Source organism: Danio rerio, chromosome 15, assembly GCF_052040795.2.
Source record: "Danio rerio strain M-AB ecotype USA chromosome 15, GRCz13ab, whole genome shotgun sequence".
NCBI lineage: Eukaryota > Metazoa > Chordata > Actinopteri > Cypriniformes > Danionidae > Danio > Danio rerio.
In genome coordinates, this window is record NC_141035.1 from 2421985 (window position 1) to 2443066 (window position 21082).

The window sequence follows — 21082 nt, forward strand, 5'->3', positions numbered from 1 at the left end:
AGGGACCCTGAGCATGCGTCAATAGCGCCGCCACATTGGTACAGAGCTCCTAGGACAAGCGTCATTCAACCGCACTAGTCAAGACAGTGTTATTACGTGAAGATGCGGGACTTTAGCGCTGTCTACGGGTGTAGTAACGAGCAAACAAAGAAAACAAAGCACAAAGGCAGAACATTTCATAGGTAATTTTAAGTTTTTTTTCTGTTTTCGTATGCTCTGAACTTTTGTGCTAATCAGCTCACGTTATTGATGATAATAGTCACTTACTGCATTCACCATCAGGCAAAGCAGCTCCAATTCGCACTAAACACTCGGCTTATGCTAGTTTTGTTGAATAAAATCAGCAAACAATGCAAAAGAAATATGACAACGAGATGCTGCGCTGCCAGAAACTTGTATTATTGTCGGCTAACGTTGTTGAAGGAGTCGTTCTGTGGATTCATTCACAAACGAATCGCTCCCTCCGTCAGTATGAGCAGTGAAAGCAGGAGAGGAGCTGTGTTTCAGGACATGATTAGATCAAATTTAACAGGAAGGGTGGATAGTACATTTCTGTACACACAAACACAAGCTTTTTGTCAGGAATGCCCGTGCGGTCACTGATCCATCAATGTAGAAAAGTGATGTACAATTATAATTTTCGTAATTAGAAAAAAAAAAATGACATACTAACATCCAGGAAAACTCCCGATCATAGATATATGTGTATATGTGTTTATCTTTGGCTTTGGATTGCCACAGTCCTCCACTGTACCTTGGTCCCGCATTCATTTCAAAGGTGCGCTACCCTGTAGCAAGATGGCGGCGCTATTGACGCATTCCCTCCAATAGACAACAATAGGCCAGGCGACATCTAATGTATATATCTATGTTGTCCAAGCAGGTCCATGCGCGCGAGATGAGAAATAGGAGTTAATTTGGATATTTTTTGGAATTATAAAAAGTCTAAATTAAAGAAAAACATTTCTGTTCATAAATGTAAGAAAGAAGGTAATAAAAATATGTATTTTTAATGTTGTCTCCACATTCCCTCCAATATTTTATGCGGTCTATGAGTTTCTAGTATTCATTTATGCATTAAACTATGTAAACGCTCAGAGAATAAAGGCTATTTCTTTTGCAGTTCTTTATTTCGGACACCGTGAGAATCAGCTTCTCACCCGTGATGCTCGACAACACTGAAAATACTGTGCGGCTGCCACAAGGGGGCGTATTCCGACAGTCGTGTCCAAATGTCGTGTGCAGTGGAAAGGCGGCTTAAGACTGACGTATGCAATGATGAAAATGCAATGATGTTAGGCAGCGCTGTTATCTAGTGAGCTAGGGACTATTTTCAGGGCTGTGTAAAATAACTGCTCCTGCTGCAGCCATGATACGACAGCAAACTTTCTTGATTATTACGCCAAAATGAGAGTATAGTTCAGCCATATCGGGCTAGAAAGTAGCAACTTTTATATTTTCGTCAGTCCAAATACCTGATGTAACTACAGAACACTCAAGCTTTAAATAGGAAATTATCCAAACTTTTTTTTTTTTTTTTTTAAACATTATGCTAATGGTCTAATCCGATTCAATGATTTAAGCTTAGCTAAGCTAAAAATGCTCCAGCCAAACTTGGAGATTGGATGAATTAATTAAAAATGGTAAAACTCAACTGCACTGAAAAAAATGCTGTGTGCAAAATTGTTGCAGGCGACGCGGTGGTGCTGTGGGTAGCACAATCGCCTAGTGTATGTGTGTGAATGAGCATGGGTGTTTCCCAGTGATGGGTTGCAGCTGGAAGGGCATCAGCTGCATAAAAAATATGCTGGATAAGTTGGCGGTTCATTCCGCTGTGGCGACCCCTGATTAATAAAGTGACTAAGCCGAAAAGAAAATGAATGAATAAATGAATGAAAATTGTTGCAAGCAATTTATATGTGTGGAATTTAAACAAGCAAATTAATTTGTTTAAATTCAGCCGAAATGAATTGATTACCACCACTTAAAACATTTCGTAAATCCAATGAATCATCATTGAATATAATTTTGGAGCTGTAAAATGAGCATATTTACCAAAAAAAGTGGTGTTTTTAAGTGCTTCCTTTCTGAATGTACAAGTTTATTGACCGTGTTGTAATAAAAAATGTGTTGTTTCTTCTCAGCGGTGAACGGGTTCATGTATGGAAATCTGCCTGGTCTGGATTTGTGTAATGGGGAGCATGTTGTGTGGCACACGCTTGGCTTGGGCACAGAGCTGGATATCCATGGCATTTATTTCCAGGGAAATATGTTTCAGCGCAATGGGATGAACCGTGACACTCTGAGTATCTTTCCACATACTTCAGTGACTGTTAACATGACCCCCGACAATAACGGTAGGTCACTTGCTTTTATTTCAAGCATTTGTTTGTGTCAATAACTGTTTCCCTCTACTTATTGGATATGTGCAAAAAAAAATGGTTGATGGAAACTCAAGGATGCACATACATTTTAAAAATACGCAAAAAAAAAAAACGTATGCGCATAACTGAGTAGGATAAACTTTTTATTCGATAAGAAAAGATGCGCATAAACTGCGATGGAAACACTTTTACTGAACAAATTCCAGTATGAGCATTAAAAAAGGTCATGTGATTTTGTTTTAAGAGATCATGTGATGATGAAAGTGTGTGTAAATGGACAAACCAATGAGCTGAGCACATTGTAAAACATCTGAAATGTTGTATTGGCCGTTCTAAAACACCTTAACCATTTCAGTATTGGTGTTATTATATTATTAATGACCTCCAGAATAGTCAAGAGCGTCTGTGCTCTGCGTCTGACACCTTCAAACGCCACTACGTGTTCATTGTGTGGCAGCATACTGTCTTCTGAGGCACAAGTCATTTATTAAATAAAGAAACGATTCACGCAGCTTCTCCTACTGCAGCGAAATTTCCTTATTACTTTTGATATTTGGCACCAGTTTATCAGAAAGTAATAACTTTGTTCTCTTTGATTGGATGGAGACAGTTTATTTGCATGTCTTTTAGGCGTTATTCCAGTTTTGAGCATAAATTCACATCTTTAGATGGAAACAGCTATTGTTTATCCATTACACGCAAGAGGTTGTGTACTTGATATGCTTTGATAAATCACTTGTTTTCAATAATGATTTCAATGTAATGTCAAAGCCAAACCCAGCCGAACCCAGCTTTAGTAGAAAGTTCCCAGATAAACTGAGTTTATGTGTGAAAATTAGGGGTGTCAAAATTAATTGTTTCTTCGGTGCACCGCGATGCAGACGCGGACAATTCGGTATCGATTCAGTAATAATCATAACCATATTCATAACCGGATTCCATATCCGGGACCAGGCCATATCCTGAGCTGCTGCTGCGCTGATGGTCGTGGGGAGTGGAGAACATGAGTCTGATTCCAGCGACGCTCCAGGGGCAGACGAGTCTTCGCTGAGGCCATCTTCCAGCCTCAACCACGGCGAATGAAGCTCTGCACAAGACTTTTGGCCAGCGGAGAAATTAAAATGGTCGTGCCCAACTGAGTCTGGTTCTCTCAAGGTTTTTTTTCTTCACTCCCATCAGGTGAAGTTTTTTTTCCCTCTCTGCTGTCGCCACTGCCTCGCATGGTTCAGGATTGGTAGAGCTACGCATCGATGAATTTGCTCTTCAGTGTTTGAACTCTCAGTAATGATTAAATCACACTGAACTGAGCTAAACTGAACTGAACTGAACTTAAACACTAAAACCTGAACCACACTGTTCCAGTTACTATGACCATTTATGTGAAGCTGTTTTGACACAATCTACATTGTAAAAGCGCTATACAAATAAAGCTGAATTGAATTGAATTGAATAACCGGTTATTATGTAGTGACGTCATTTATCTCCTATGCGCTCTGTCGCGAGGGAGGTGAGCGCCGTTATTTACAACACTCAGCCAACTCAGGGCCGGCCCGTGGCATCGGCACCATAGGCAAATGCTAAGGGTGCTGTATATCCAGGGGGGCCCCAGAAATGAGCGCGCTTCAGTTGGTTTTGTTTTCGATTTTCCTGACACACATTCAGTTATAGCCGGCAATAACTCAAAAACCTCTTACCCTAAAAAGATCTAAAGTGTGTTTCCTACAGAAAGACAAAGCTGGTTATGTTTCACAGCTGTCTTTCTTTTTTCCGCTCAACATTACGAGCGCTGCTCCGTTTAAGCCCTCGCAGTCTGCGTTTACTTTAGCCGGCAGAGCTCGCGCTGAGAGAAGCTCTCTGTAAGGGACCGTCAGAAAAGTGCTTATTTTTTCCGTTTTTTTTTTTTCGTTTTTTTGCTCCGCTCAGCGCGAGCTCTCCCTATTGCGAGGGCTTAAATGTGTTTGTTTGTGTGTGTGTTTGTTTGTTTGATGCTGTCTATGTTTGTGAATGTGTTTGAATGAGAGACAGTGTGTTGCTGTGTGTCTGTGTGTTTATACAGACAGCATGTTATAGCCTCCCCCCTAAAATATAACACTGTATATGGAAAGCACCGTCAATGCACTGTGATGCACCGAGATATCGAATTGAACTGAATCGATGGCATGATAATCGTAACCGAACCGAACCGTGAGACCAGTATAGGTTCACACCTCTAGTGAAAATGTAGGATTTCTGTCAGGACATTACCAGATGCATATATTTTGGCACATTTTATTTGAACTCTTAAAGGGACAGTTAAGTTGAACACTAAAGAGGATATCTTGAAGAAAGATAAAAACTGGTAACCACTGACTTCCATAGTAGTAACAGAAAACAAATACTATGGAAGTCAATGGTTACAGATTTCATCAAAATGTATAGCTTTTGTGGGTGGCGCAGTAGGTAGTGCTGTCGCCTCACAGCAAGGAGGTCGCTGGTTCGAGCCACTGGCTCAGGTGGTGTTTCTGTGTGGAGTTTGCATGTTCTCCCTGCCTTCGCGTGGGTTTCCTCCGGGTGCTCCGGTTTCCCCCACAGTCCAAAGACATGTGGTACAGGTGAATTGGGTAGGCTAAATTGTCCGTAGTGTATGAGTGTGTGTGTGGATATTTCCCAGAGATGGGTTGCTCTGTGTGGAGTTTGCATGTTCTCCCTTTTATCAAAAGTGACTTACAAGTGAGGACAAGGAAGCAATTTACACAACTATAAGAGCCACAGTGAATAAGTGCTGTAGGCAAGTTTCAGGTGTGTAAAGTGTAAGAAGCAAAACATTAATAATTTATTTATTTATTTATTTTTGTAATACAGTAAGCGGTGGAGCCAGAGAGGCAATTGTAGATTAGGAAGGAAAGTGGAGACTAAATAGTTGAGTTTTTAGACAGCGAGTGACTCTGCCGTTCTGATGCAGTTAGGGAGTTCATTCCACCAACTGGGCAGATTGAACGCGAGAGTTCAGGAAAGTGATTTCTTCCCTCTTTGGGATGGAACCACGAGGCGACGTTCATTCACAGAACGCACGTTTCTGGAGAGCACATACATCTGCAGAAGTGAGAGCAGATAAGAAGGAGCAAAGCCAGAAGTCGCTTTATAAGCAAACATCAAAGCTTTGAATTTAATGCGAGCAGCAACTGGCAGCCAGTGCAAACGGATGAGCAGCGGAGTGACTAATAAAGATTGAACTATTTGCTTTTAATTTCATTATTTTAGGTGCATTTAGAAAATAAATGTTAGAGATGATAGAAACTCTGTGCAATTTTCCAAACCTTTTTCACAGCTTGTGGTTTGTGTTCACTGCTGAAGCTCTGCTGTGGCAGAATGAGCACATTGATTGACTCCAGTCTAATGTAGTTGTGTTGCTCTGCACTTTAGTATCAGCATTAGTGTGTCTGCCTACTGTATCTGATGCTAAGTATCTTAACCGAAAGTGCTGTCTGTGGGAGAAACTGGAGACAGACAATAGATCCCGTAATCTCAGATGATTGCAGAAGGCAGAAAATTGATCCTGTGCTCTCAGACGTTTACATCAACCAGAGAGAAACCATCATAAGAAACGTCAAAGAGCAAAGTAAAGCCAAGTGTGACAGATAAATAAGTCTGTGTGTTTACAGCAGGTTAAATGACACTCATTTAATCACTTAATTGTCTCTTTACTAACGTAATTGTCTCATAAACTCTGTGTTCTTAAATCTCTTTTTATAATTGAAAAAATACATTATAGGTACAGTTGAAGTCAGAATTATTAGTACCCCTGTATATTTTCTTCCCAAATTTCCCCAAGAACGGTGTTAAGAATCTTTTTCAACACATTTCTAATCTTAATAGTTTCAATAACATATTACTAATAACTGATTTATTTTGACTAGATATTTTTCAAGACACTTCTAAACAGCTTAAAGTGACATTTAAAGGCTTAACTAGGTTAATTAAGCAGGTTAGGGTAATTAGGCAAGTCATTGTATAATGATGGTTTGTTCTGGGGACGATCCAAAACTAATATAGCTTAGGGGGGGTAATAATATTGACCTTAAAATGGGTTTAAAACATTAAAAACTGCTTTTATTCCAGCCGAAATAAAACCAATAAGACTTCCTCCAGAGGAAAAAAATATGGAAATAATGTGAAAAAAATCATTGCTCTGTTAAACATCATTTGGGAAATATTTGAAAAATAAAACTCCCAAGAGACTAATACTGAGTTCTACTGTATATAAGTAATGTGCATTATATAGTGCATTTACTGTATATTCCCATTACACACACAGAGCACTTTGCAATTGTATGTTGTGAAAAACTAAATGAATAAAAGGTGTAAACAAATGTTGTTAATGATCATTATGTCTGTTTTCTTCAGGCATGTTTGAGGTCAGCTGTCAGACAGCCGATCATTTCCATGCAGGAATGCGTCAACATTACACAGTCAAGCCCTGTTCAGCAAAGACTCCCGCGCCAGAGCTTTTCACCTCCACAAGGAAATATTATATAGCCGCAGAGGAAATCATCTGGAACTATGCTCCAAACCGAACATGGGAATTAGAGAAACACAAGGCTACACAAATGGAAAGGTACGCCCAGAAAGCCTTAATTCTCCTAATAACTTCTATATCTACTTTATTTTCGACTGAATATTTACATAGTTGGCTTTAAAGGTCCCTTGAAGTGCTTTGAATTGTGCATTTTTAATTGGAAGTTTGATGTAATCTCAACTGAAACATGAACAGAGGGTGGGACATAAACTAGCACCTCCCCTTTATTAAAAAAAACAGCCAATAGCATTTTGTTTTATCACAGCTCTGCCAATGAGAGTTAAGCTATGGTCACATTTTGAGTTTGAGCATGCGATATTCTGTCGTACGGCGCTGCGAAAAGGGGCGGGATTAAACAAGCTTATTAGATATTTTAAAAAAAGCGAGCGACTGCTCCATGTTTTACATTTCTGTCCAGAGAGGTCATGTTTTGATCCTCGATTGGTCTCACGCAGTCAAGTGATGCGATTTTGCAGGTCAGAGCTCACCAAGCTTGAACTTTGCACCGCAGCAACCTGCGAAACTTAACGCATGACCCTGCGTGTCCGGTCTGACGTATTCGCGTGGAAGTCTATGGTAGGAAAAGCCAAGTGTGACCGCAGAAGTATGAGGTGATGTCACAAAAAGAATTGTCGATCCATTTAGGCAGGAGTGAGAATGATTTGGATGTTTAGATCAAATTCATGTGTTCTAAAGAGAAATTTTGTCATTGATTTGTAGCTTATAGACATCCATAAAACTTTCTGATACAAACGTCTAAAAACAAAAATTTATGTAAGTAATTTCATGGGACATTTAATAGCATTTGTGCACACATTTTAGACTCATTCACGCATTCTCTCTGTCTTTGTTTACACAGCATTGGAAGTGTTTACCTCCAGAGATCAAAAAACCGGATCGGAGCTGAATATAAGAAGGTGGTGTATCGAGAATACTCAGATGAAACTTTTACCAAACAGAAACCCAGGGGTGCAGATGAGGAGCACTTGGGGATAATGGGTACGGCACATCTGACTTCAAGAGTGTCGATTGTAAAATTTCACCTTTTTTCTGTGATATGGCAGACATTTATTTTGTTTCTTTACTTTTTTATCTCTAGGTCCGATTATTAAAGGTGAAGTTGGAGAGAAAATTGAGGTTGTCTTTAAAAACAACGCCAGCAGGCCGTATTCCATTCATGCCCACGGGGTGAAGACCAGCGAACCCCATCAGAAAGATGTTCAACCAGGTTTTTGATTAAAATCAATATATATTTGTCATATTATCAGGATGCTAATGGGTGCTGGAAATCCTGAAAATGCTTGTATTTTGATCTACTGTTTTCAAGCTTTATAAAATTATAAACAAAAGCAAAAAGCTTGTGTTACTTCGATTTTTAGTCCAAATATCTAAACATTCTTAAATCAAGAGGCATTTTCTAGTCAAACAAAACATATAGTATTTTTTTAGGAAATAGCATGTCAAATTAAGTGAGTTTTGCTTTGGGGTAAGCAAAATAATCTTGTCACAAGGAACAACACCCCACTGGCAGATTATTTTGCTTGTTTCAAGTAAAAACTCAACTTTTTGTTTTGCTTATCTAGAAAATGCTGCTTGATTAAATTATTTTATTTATTTATTTTTTGATATTTGTACTAGAAACAAATAAAATCACTCAAGCAAAGCAGTGTAAAACTATTTACCTATTGAAATAAATATATTTTTTATATATTTAAGTATATTTTATATATTTTTTAGAATCAGAATCAGTTTTATAGCCAAGTGTGCTTCACACACAAGGAGTTTGTTTTTTTGGTACAGAAGTGACAAATGACAACACAAAATAAATATGAAAAAAGACGATTAAACAAAGATGCAGTTAGTCAAAAAAGATGTGAATGTTGAGCTGTATATACAGATTTGTTATAATTATACAGGTTATAGGGTGCTTTGTACAAATGCGTATGAGATTATAAGTATTGCATTGTATAATCATATTATTGCTTTTGCATAAATTGAAACCTCTGGAGTGCATACACCTGTAGCGGGATCTGACTGTCTTTTTAGCATTTATTATGCAAGTAATTGACATTTAAGTGAGTATACGACAGCAATTCAACTTTGTTGAGCTTGGCACAAACTTCAACATTGTTCCTTAGAAAACTATTACAGGATACTGTAGCATCTGATATAATTTAGTTGTGGCGAAGCAGTAGCACAGTAGGTAGTGCTGTCGCCTCACAGCAAGGAGGTCGCTGGTTCGAGCCTCGGCTCAGTTGGCGTTTCTGTGTGGAGTTTGCATGTTCTCCCTGCGTTCGTGTGGGTTTCCTCCGGGTGCTCCGGTTTCCCCCACAGTCCAAAGACATGCGGTACAAGTGAATTGGGTTGGCATTTCTGTGTGGAGTTTGCATGTTCTCCCCATGTTGGCGTGGGTTTCCTCCGGGTGCTCCGGTTTCCCCCACAGTCCAAACACATTCGCTATGGATGAATTGGACGAACTAAATTGGACGTAGTGTGTGAGTGTGTGTGTGTATGAATGAGAGTGTAGGGTGTTTTCCAGTACTAGGTTGCAGCTGGATGGACATCTGCTGCGTAAAACAGGGGGTGGAATAGTTAGCAGTCATTCCGCTGTGGTGACCCCTGATAAATAAGGGACTAAGCTGAAGGAAAATGAAAGAATGAATGAATAATATTTTGTATAGTATTACGTTAAAGAATCAAGTATTTTTATCAAACATGGCACAACTGCACTTATGACCTTTTTTTAGCTTCCTTTAGTGGGATGTTTTTCTTTAAAACATGCATTACATCAGATTACATATTTATATATTGGAGTCTCAAACTACATTTGAAATAATAATAATAATAATAATAATAATTGTATTTACTTGTATGTATGTACTTGTATTACAGGTAATGTGCTGAAATACACTTGGACCATTCCAAAGCGATCAGGTCCAGGTCCTAAGGATCCAGACTGCATAACGTTTGCCTACTACTCCTCTACCAGCTTAGTCAAGGTATAATTCACATATACAACACAATCCGTGCATTATACATCAAATGGACATTGTATGGGCCAAACAGCAAATGCTTACACTAAATACAAACAATGCAAAAAATGCTTTTCTTACTTACAGTTTTTGTCTTGTTTCTTGTTTAAGTATAAAAAATATTACTAAATCACAAAGCATTTTCTAGACTTGCATAAAATTTGTTATTTTTATAAATAATACATCAAAAGTAAGTGTTTTTCCTTTAAAAAAAAGCAAAATAATCTTGTTTTCATTATGAAATATTTTTAGCTTGTTTTAATGAAAAAGTCACCTAATTTTGACATATTATTTCTACAAAACCGACAATGTTTTTACTTATCTACAAAAAGCTTCGTGATTTAAGAATATTTTGATTTTTAGACTAGAAACAAGGCAAAAATTCTAAGAAAAGAAAAGCCTTTTTTTGCAGTGTATTTAGTGTGTATTTACTGAATCAGAGCGTATGTAGATTAGGCTTGGGCGGTATCCAAATTTTGATACCATAAAACCTCCCTATTTTACCTCGGTATCCGGTATTACTGTGCATAATTTAAATAATTATGATGTAAGGCTCAGACAGCGTCTCCAAACTGTTGGCTTGTGCCTAAACCATTCAGAAACCGAATATCGTATATGCGACCTTAGGTACACGGTCACCTGTTTGTCTTGTTCTTCGCAATGGACGCTCTCTCTCATTCATTCATTCACACACACACACACACACACAAACAGGGCTGGAGCAAGCTGAACTGCCGCTCTAGGCAAAGGACTATCACGCTGCCCTCACACACACACACACACGCATAAACAGCATCCACGCCGTTGCATGCGTGCTCGCTCACTCGGGAGTTATATTGTTAGACTGCCTGCTCCCATACAAATTACACCAGAGTTACCGACTGCTCCCGCTCATTTTTAGGAAATTAATTCCCGCACCGCAAGAAATCTGGTCCTGTGGTACAGCAGCGGGAATGCAGACCTCTAGTTCGTATTTACCACGAGGTTGCAGAGGTTGTGTTCTTTTTCGAGACCAGGTCACTTGGTGTGCGACTCGCCATATGACCTCACCTCACCTCTCTCTCTGTCGCATTTTTAGGCATTAAATAAATAATGTTTACTATTTAATACTCGTCTCCTATATAAGTGCATTGTTTTTATGACGGTATAACGGTATTGAAACTGACACCGTTGCTATTGTTCGATCCCGCGGTATAACATATTACCACCCAAGCCGAAGATGTTGTTGTTTTAACAATGTAGATGTTAAAACAACAAGTGAATTTGAATATTGGGCTTTACAGCAGGATTGTAGATTCACAGGTCTGTTATGTGTGCCCCTCAGGACTTGATGAGTGGATTGGTGGGTCCACTGATAGTGTGCCGTAAAAACACCCTGGATGCAGACAGACAAAGAAAAGACCGAAATAAAGAGTTTGCCCTTCTGTTTATGGTGTTTGATGAAAATGAGTCGCATTACCTGGATGAAAACATACAACAGTACCTTGATGTTGACTTAGAAGAATTTGACAAATATGCTGGGGACTTTATGGAGAGCAACAAAATGCATGGTAAGTGTGTGTGCGTGTGTACTGGTTGTGGTAGTTTACAGAGTTTTTTTGTATTGTAACATTGGTGTGACCTAGTTGTACTCTATTATGGTGGTTTTTGAGGACATGCCTGATGTCCTTGTAATTCAAAATGCTTCAAAATCATACTAAATTGGGTCTTTTCATGTTCAAAGTTTGCAACGGTTTACTGTGAGGGTTGGGTTTAGGAGTAAGGGTAGAGCAGGACCATATAATAATAAGCAGTTTTTACTGTATAAAATACAGTATGCCTATGGAGAGTCTTCAAACATCACTAATAACAACGTGTGTGTGTGTGTGTGTGTGTGTTACGATCCTTGATGGCAATATGTCTAGAGCAGTGGTTCTCAAACTGTGGTACGTGTACCACTAGTGGTACGCAAGCTTCCTTCTAGTGGTACGCGGAGGAATGAAATATGTCATGTACATGCTACACACATTTCAAAATTTATCAAAAATGATGTATATAATGACATATAACCTATATTTCTGAGGTAATCTGCCACGTTTTTTAACTGTGCAGAGTTGTAGCTGCTTTACTGGGTCTACTACGCTACTGTATTTCAATACTGCTCATTTTGGTGGTACTTGGAGAGACAATTTTTTTCTGAGGTGGTACTTGATGAAAAAAGTTTGAGAACCGTTGGTCTAGGGTATTAAAAGGAGTAACATAAAGATGACCAAAGTATAAACTGATGATGAAGAATGGCAAGAGAAAACACCAAACAACAAACTAGCACCGCAAAAGATTTATTGCTCCCACATTATTTACAAACAATAAGATAAAGTTGAAAAGAACCAAGACAATTAGGAGAGGGAACTGAAGTTTGCGCATGCAAATCAAAAAAATAAATATAACAAAAACATTCCCTTAATCTCTTCCCAAATCCACTAAATAAGAAAACAACAATATGAAAAGAAAAGTCTTCAGCGCAAAGCGCCCTGAACTTACTCTTAACTAATAAATAAAAATACAAAATTAGCGCACTTCGCTAACTAGTGTGTCTATACATCAATAAACCTGCGTGCAAATATGTATGTCACGTGACTTACTATGTTGTTCCAGATCTCCCTTGTCAGGTCACAGAAGGTTTTTGAATGGAGCAATAGCGGGCTAGAGGTGTAGAAAACACTCTCAAAACTCTCAAACAAATCTCACTCAAAGTCAACAGTTAATCTCACTCAAAGTCAACATCAATAAATCTTAATCAAAGTACACATCCAGCCAAACACCACCAGACAACACGCCAAAACAGCAACAGCTGATTTCTCTAGGGATGGCTGATGTGAAACTGACGTTTCGACACAGTGTCGAGATCCCGAAGCGCAAGTGTTTCGAAACACTGCACCGAAGCATGATCCGAAGCACCCAAGTCACGTGACTAAAGTGTTTCGAAACACCGGGTCACGTGACTAAAGCAATTCAAAGCACTGATCGCCTTAGAAGCGTTTCGAGACCTGGCGACTCTTCATTTGGTAGCCAAGGTTGGGAAAATACTGATTCTTATAGCCTAGTGGACTATACTTATAGCTGTGTGCACGATGTTACTATGCATCAATTGACGTTTTGGGTTCGAATCCCTACTTGAACAAATACTCAGAAATCATGGTTTTATGTGTTTTTATCATGTTTCTGTTTTGTGTAGCCTAAATAGGACACAGCTGCAGTTACGCCATCAATTTAGCATCATTTTTGTAACACTGTAAAACAATAATTAATATTTTTACAGTACTGTGATAGTTTGGTTTAGGGTTTGGGTAGACGTTAATAAAATACCATAAATGGGAAATTTTATGAATAATATAAATAATTCTTGATAACTTCAGGCCACAGTTTCTGATCTAGCAACAACCCTGATTTAAGACCAAAACAAGACATATTTATTCACAAATTGTTTATTCGGATATCCGACCAATGTTGAAACAAAACGATACAAGAGCAAAGCATTACCAACTGGTATTAAAGCATTTCAAAATATCTGTATAAGCCTAGATTCGAACCCACGTTCCCCAGATACTAGTCAGTCACCTAAACCGCTGCGCTATATTAATTGCAATCCAAGCCTACAAAGTGGGGTTTAATACCTCAATTTGCTCAACTGTTCTGTGCTGCAGCTGTTTCAGTGCAATACATAAAAAATGACCACTAGGTGTCACTGTAGAGTGGGGTTTCGAAACGTTTCGAAGCTTCGACACATTTGCTTCGACTGTTTCAGTGTTTCATGAAGCCTCGCTTTGCCCACCACTAGATTTCTCCCTGTTGCCGCTTCCGTTTTTAAAGGGCTCTGCAACAAACGCGATTGGCAGAGAGAGAAGTCATCGTCACACGGTTGATTAGGATTGGCAGTCCTGTCAGCCAATAGTGCTCCAAAGTAGGCGGTACCTGAGAAAATGACAGGGCTGGTACAGAGAGAGAGAAAGAGATAGAGACAGAAAGAACATACACGCAGCAAAACTGTGCGGTTCGTAACAGTGTGTGTGTGTGTGTGTGTGTGTGTGTGTGTGTGTGTGTGTGTGTGTGTGTGTGTGTGTGTGTGTGTGTGTGTGTGTGTGTGTGTGTGTGTGTGTGTGTTATTGTCTGTGTTAAACGTTTTGAACCTTTTTGAAGTTAAAAATTCTTTGTTTTCCACAGGTATTAATGGAAAGTTGTACAGTAACCTCCAAGGGTTAAATATGACAGAGGGAGACCATACGAAGTGGTATTTGCTGGGACTGGGGAATGAAGTGGACATGCACACTGTTCATTTCCATGCTCAGAGCTTCATTTACAAAGTAAATAAAAACACACCACTGCAGATCTTGCTTTAAAACTCATACGTTAAACAATGAAGATATTGGGTGAAGTAAAACAAATATAAATGAATATGTAAATTAGTCCGTATAATTAGCACAATGCTCCTTTCTGTAGTTATTTTACGAGCTGATCATTTTATCTGCTTTGACTTTCCTGAGGAAAATATGACACGTTGAATTTATATATTTAATCAGCAACATTCCATCTCTTTTACCATTATTTTATTTTATTTTATTTATTTTTTTTTTTATTAGAATATGCAAAAATCATACAAATACAAGAAAACATCAACAAATAACAAATACAAAGCAGCGAAACAAAAACAAAAACAACAACAATATAGTCATGTACTGGTATGTGCGTGAGTGTGTGAGTGTGTGTATGCATGTAAAGGTAACTTGGTGGACAGGTCAGAGTACATACATTGGGAACAATAACAGTCAATAAATGAAGCAAGTGTCACAGATATAGATAAAACATAAAGAAAGAAACCAGTCAGAGGTAGGGAGTAACAACAATGCTTATTAATGTATGATAGTAAAAATGAGAGTAAAAAGAAAGAAAGGACAACAGTAATAACTGACAACAATAATAATAAATCACAAGTGCTACACCAACTACTACTACAGAAAGTTACTTATATTACAACTACTACTGCTTCTACTACAGCCACAACCACGACTACTACTTCTACCATGTCTACTAATACTGATACTACTACAATGACTACCACTACTGATACTACTATAGCGTTTGCTACAACTAATACAACAACGTCTACTGCTGCTACTACTACTACTACTACTACCACCACCATAATCACTTCTACTACATCTACATCAACAACATCTACTACTGATATTACTACACCAACAACGACTACTACTACTACTGTAACCACCACACCATTACTACTTCTGCTACTACTATACCAATGACATCTACTACTACATGAATTACTACTTCGATAATCTCTGTAACAATTACTCAATAATAATCGATACTATTACAATGTCTACTACTTCAACTACTACTACTACTACTACTACTACAACTACTACCGCTACAACTACAACAACTGCAACCTTAATAATGATAATGGTATAAATACTTGTAATAATGATAATGGAAAGATAACAGGACAAGTCAAAACTGTAATAATAATAATGATAACAAAAAATAAAAGTAATACCACTTATGAGAAAGGTGTCGAGGAGAGGGGAGGATGGGAAATCAGGGAGAGGACAAGTAATAATAATAATAATAATAATAATAATAGTAGTAAGTAGAAGGGGAAAGAGAGGAAAAGAGAAAATAAACTAATAATAATAAACAAACGTTATTAAAATAATAATAATAAAAATAAATAAATAAAATGAAATAAATAAATAAAAAAAACAGAAAAGGAAGGGGAGGAGTAGAAGAAAAAGAAAAGAAACAAAAAGAGAGAAGAAAAATAAAGTTCAGCAAACAAAGCAATGAGAATAAGCAAAAAAAAATGAATAATAATAATAAAAACTAAATAAATAAAAAAGAAAACACTATATCAATGCTAATTATGAATTATACAAACCCACATGGAAGAATAATATTAAAGATATGTATGATAGATTATTAACTTGATAACTATAATATACTCATGCTGGTAATAATAATAATACTAATAATAATGATAATAATAAAAATAACAACAGCTGTAACAATAAATTGAGGAGGTTGTAGTTGTGTGATGGGCATTGAGGTATATAGTGTTTACCATTGTGATTACCATACATACATCCGAATCTATACAGCAGTAGACTTGAGTGTATAGACACACAATAGGGGAAATTTGACGCTAGAGTGCCATCCTGTTTGCTTTACTCCTCAATCAGTATCTCTGGATAAATTCTGCCTGAAAATGTTTCTCACAAGCTTTCCTTTCTTCTTTCAGACAGATCATTTTCATCGCGCTGATGTTTTTGACCTGTTCCCTGGAACATTTCAGACCATTGAACTAATCGCTGGAAATCCTGGACAGTGGTTACTACACTGTCACGTGACGGACCACATCCATGCAGGCATGGAGGCGCTTCTCACCGTTAATGCAAAAGGTTTGGAGAAAACGTTTGCATCCTTTCTAGCACTTACTAATGAACAAAAAAAATCCAACCTTTGATTAAAATAAAGCAAATGAATATGGGTAGAAATGGGTTGAACTGTTAAATAAACGCTCCTTTTCTACTATATTGACCTTATTTTCTGTGTACGAGCGGGCGCAGCCATTTGAATCTTTTTGGCTCGGGACTTCAGGTCTCATTCACTTCCATTCATTTTAGACGTGTTTCAGCTGGTTACGCTGCTTGATGTTGCAATCGGACATTTTCTCCTTATATTATTCTGCTTTGTCTGTATAGTCATGCAAACACTTGTTTGTAGAGCGAGTAGTTTGACCGTTTTCTGCGGTTTGTTATTCCGGTCACACTTTACAATAAGGTTTATTAGTTAATGTTAATTAATGCATTTACTAACATGAACAAACAATGAACAACACATCTACTAGTGTATTTGATAGTGTATTGAAAGAAAATAGAGTAGTTCATTGTTAGTTCATGTTAACTCATGGTGCATTAACTAATGTTAACAAGCATGGACTTGGATGGTAATAATGCATTAATAAATGTTTAATTATGATTAATAAATGCTGTACATGTGTTGTTCATGTTAGTAAATGCATTAACTAATGAACCTTATTGTAAAGTGGTACCGTTATTCCTAGTCATTTCTCCTATAGGCGACTGAATCGGGAGTTCTGAAACAATCGCGAAAAACACTTCCGCGTTGAAGAATAAGGTCAATACCCTGTTAAAAAATCCAGCTTAAACCAGCCTAGGCTGGTTTTAGCTGGTTGACCAGCCTGGTTTTAGAGGGTTTTTGACCATTTCCAGGCTGGTTTCCAGCCATTTCCAGCCTGGTCTTAGCTAGTCAGGCTGGAAAATGACCAGCTAAATCCAGCTAAAAACAGCTTGACCAGCCTGGTTTAAGCTGGGCTCCCAGCCTGGCTAAGCTGGTCAAGCTGGTTTTAGTTGGTCATCTAGCTGGGATTCGAACTCGCGACGTCCTGACAAGCTGTTTCACCATATATCGACGCGCTAACCCCTTGGCTATTGCACCGACAACATCTCTGCAGTTTCTGAACTCAAATTATGTAAATAAAAATAATCAGTTTAAGACACTTTTGACTTTATTCATGTGTCCATATACACAAAGAAAACATTATAGACCGTCTAATTGTTGGATTAAGTGTAATAAACTAATTCAGGATCTTAATATTATTATACTTGGTTAAAATCACTTTGTTGTAAAATAAAAAAAGCAAATAATAATATGTCACTTTAAAATAAATTAGCCTACTATAGTTAATCATTTAAACATTATATATAGTTATTATAATTATAATTTTATTTATAAACTACTATCTTTTACTAACTGTCACAGCTGTTAGTTTATATATATATATATACTTATTATTTTTTATTATTATTAGTAAATTTGTTCCTATTGCTAAATTTAAAAATTATTTATTGCTTACTATAAATTACTACAGTATTAAATGTGCGAAATCAATAACTAAAAGGTTATTAGAAAATTAAGCTAATAAACACTATTAAATAGCATTAGTAAAATATGAATATAGTGTTATACATTTGTTACATGTAAAACGATATTTATTACATATAATGTATTATTGCTTATATTAACTTGCTATTATTTCCTTCATCATAAATTAATCCATTATATAAATTAAACCTGTCCAAATTAGATCATTCAGCAAGGCCAGCAAACGAGTATCTGCTATATTATTGTCAGATAATAATGACTGATCATGATGACTGATAGAAAACTGTTCTGTCTATTATACTGAATGGCAATGGGAAACAATGCTCCCCATTCGACCATCTTAATCGGAATATTTGTGAAATAAAGTAAACACTACTGTTTATTGTGTACAATATTATTAAACATATATATCAAAAAATAAATCGATGACGATGTTCAAAAAGACGTTAATTATATTAACATCCGTCATAACCATATATGGTTTGCCTAGATTGTGTGTGCCTAAAACGTGTGTGGTTCTGCGGGCCTGCAGCTGGATATTATTGGCTGGATTAGTTAGTGGTTCATTCTGCTGTGGCGACCCCTGTTGAATAAAGAAGATAAGCTGAAAGAAAATGAACAAATAAATGAATCTTTGCATGGAAGAATAAAATAAACAGAAAAGAATGAAGACAAACCACAGATGCTGGGGAACATTTTTAAAGCAAAAGGCAGATTTATTTAGTTTTTATGTTTTTATATTTTGTTTAATATTATTTTACACATTTTAATAAATACTTATTAGTTGAATTATTTCTGTTTGTATTTTACTTTGGCATCAGGGTCTGTATCAACAAGGAGAAATGCTCCGGGCAGTGGTAAATATCTGTTTGTATTGAATGGTGTGGGGGTTATTTTAATGTGGTTTAGTTTTAATACCTGTTATCCTTTTCTTTTTTCTCTTACAGCCTTCAGTCATTTCGGAAGCCTCTACACAGTCCTGCTGTGCCTGCTTGGATTGATTCTGTTAAACCATTGAAAACACTGAAGATAAAAGGGATCACGAATCCATCCTAATGTATATTTAATGTCCAACACTGATGCTCATTTCTTTATCTTAACTTTATCTTGAGAATTAAAAGTGTCGCCGAGTGTGTGCGTGCGTGCGCGCGTGTGTGTGTGTGTGTGTGTGTGTGTGTGCGCGCGCGTGCGTGCGTGTGTGTGGCATTGGAAGGTATAAGATCATCAGCTACCAAAGCATAACCCTTCATCAACTGATTTGAGAATCAAACATTGACACCGCTCACCCCACACTATTCTGTTGAAGGTTAAACACATTTTAATGATTGATTTTGCAAGATGTGTGTGATGATTTGCATGTTGTGTGTTTTGTGTGTAAGATTTTGTAAAATGGAACAAAAACTATCAACAAAATAGCCTTTAATGTCCTTTATGCACCGCGTCAGTAGATACATCCATTGCAACCACTAGATGGCAGCAGTGCTCTCCAGATGCAAAATCAACGCTAGCAGTGCGCCTGTGCAGATGAGTTGAGATTTCAACATGTCATTTCATTTTGTAAATTTGAATACACTGAATTTATGTGTATAGACTTTACATTTTCATTCCTTATATCATTCTTTCTTTCTCACATTTTTACTGGACTGGAGGTTCAAAGCTGGGCACAAATCATTCATTCATTCATTTTCTTGTCGGCTTAGTCCCTTTATTAATCTTGGATCACCACAGCTGAATGAACCGCCAACTTATCCAGCACATTTTAATGCTGTGGATGCTCTTCCAACTGCAACCCATCTCTGGGAAACATACACACACACTCATACACTACGGTAAATTCATTCATTCATTCATTCATTCATTTTCTTGTCGGCTTAGTCCCTTTATTAATCCGGGGTCACCACAGCGGAATGAACCGCCAACTTATCCAGTAAGTTTTTTTACGCAGCGGATGCCCTTCTAGCCGCAACCCATCTCTGGGAAACATCCACACACACATTCACACACACACTCATACACTACGGACAATTTAGCCTACCCAATTCACCTGTACCGCATGTGTTTGGACTTGTGGGGGAATCCGGAGCACCCGGAGGAAACCCACGCAAGGAGAACATGCAAACTCCACACAGAAACGCCAACTGACCCAGCCGAGGCTCGAACCAACGACCTACATGCTATGAGGCGACAGCACTACCTACGCGTCACCCTTAAACAGATATATTTATTAAGATAATATTTAGTCACAGAACACATTCAGAAATTGTAAAATAAAACAAATAAACTTAAGCAAAATATTGCAAAAAAAATATTACCTACAAAATTTCGACTACATTTTTCTATTTTTTGCTCTTTTTTTTTTCTCGTCTTTTAAATTTGTCATTCATTTTCTTGTCGGCTTAGTCCCTTTATTATTCCGGGGTCACCACAGCTGAATGAACCGCCAATTTATCCAGCAAGTTTTTACGCAGCGGATGCCCTTCCAGCTGCAACCCATCTCTGGGAAACATCCACACACACACAAACCTGAGCACCCGGAGAAAACCCACACAAACGCAGGGAGAACATGCAAACTCCACACAGAAACGCAGAGGCTCCAACCAGCGACCTTCTTGCTGGGAGGCGACAGCACTACCTACTGCGCCACTGCGTCGCCGCCTTTTAAATTTGTATTTATTATTTTTCATTCAGGCCTCAGTTAAACTCATTCTTCCAGAACACTAAAGGTTGACAGCCCACAAACACACTTAGTCACCCACAAAACAATCAGCTGAAAAACACAACAGCATTACACAGTGTTTTCTTGTGTAAAACGAGGACACATCTCTGTTTATAACTGCAATATATGTTACTGGAATGAATCAGACATGATGCAGAATTCCTCAATATTTTATGTTGTTCATTTATTTGTAATTTTTTTTGCACTAAGTCATTTCAAAATACAAGAATTTGTATGCACACACCATCCGCTAATACAGATAGGCTTACAATTGTAATGTGAATCAGTCTTTTCCAATTGGCCACAGGTTCTCTTCGGCATCACATCTTATGTCAGACCTGTGTAGATGTTCATCTATAATGAGAATCAGCTGTGGGTGCTTGAACTGCATTTTTAGATGTGAAAAAAGTTTCAATAAAATATTGCTGTTGAA

The 21082-nt window shown here is 37.6% G+C and overlaps 1 protein-coding gene across 5 annotated transcripts in view; it reads left to right on the forward strand.

Moving 5' to 3' along the window:
* Positions 1-21082, forward strand: part of hephl1a (hephaestin-like 1a) — a 51311-nt gene extending 30229 nt beyond the window's left edge. Inside the window, exons 11-21 of one of the 5 annotated variants that reach the window (XR_015508678.1) lie at positions 2145-2357; positions 6768-6978; positions 7799-7938; positions 8039-8167; positions 9832-9938; positions 11296-11521; positions 14172-14311; positions 16267-16426; positions 18755-18790; positions 18881-20015; positions 20462-21082. Coding sequence is in view for 2 of the 5 variants with exons in the window: in NM_001328065.1 (NP_001314994.1) it covers positions 2145-2357; positions 6768-6978; positions 7799-7938; positions 8039-8167; positions 9832-9938; positions 11296-11521; positions 14172-14311; positions 16267-16426; positions 18755-18790; positions 18881-18951 (1433 nt within the window). In the remaining 3 variants the exon portion in view is untranslated. Of the gene's footprint in view, positions 1-2144; positions 2358-6767; positions 6979-7798; positions 7939-8038; positions 8168-9831; positions 9939-11295; positions 11880-12191; positions 12433-14171; positions 14312-16266; positions 16427-18754; positions 18791-18880 lie in introns of those variants that run through there. The other 4 variants (XR_015508679.1, NM_001328065.1, XM_087283136.1 and 1 more) reach the window with 4 other exon arrangements.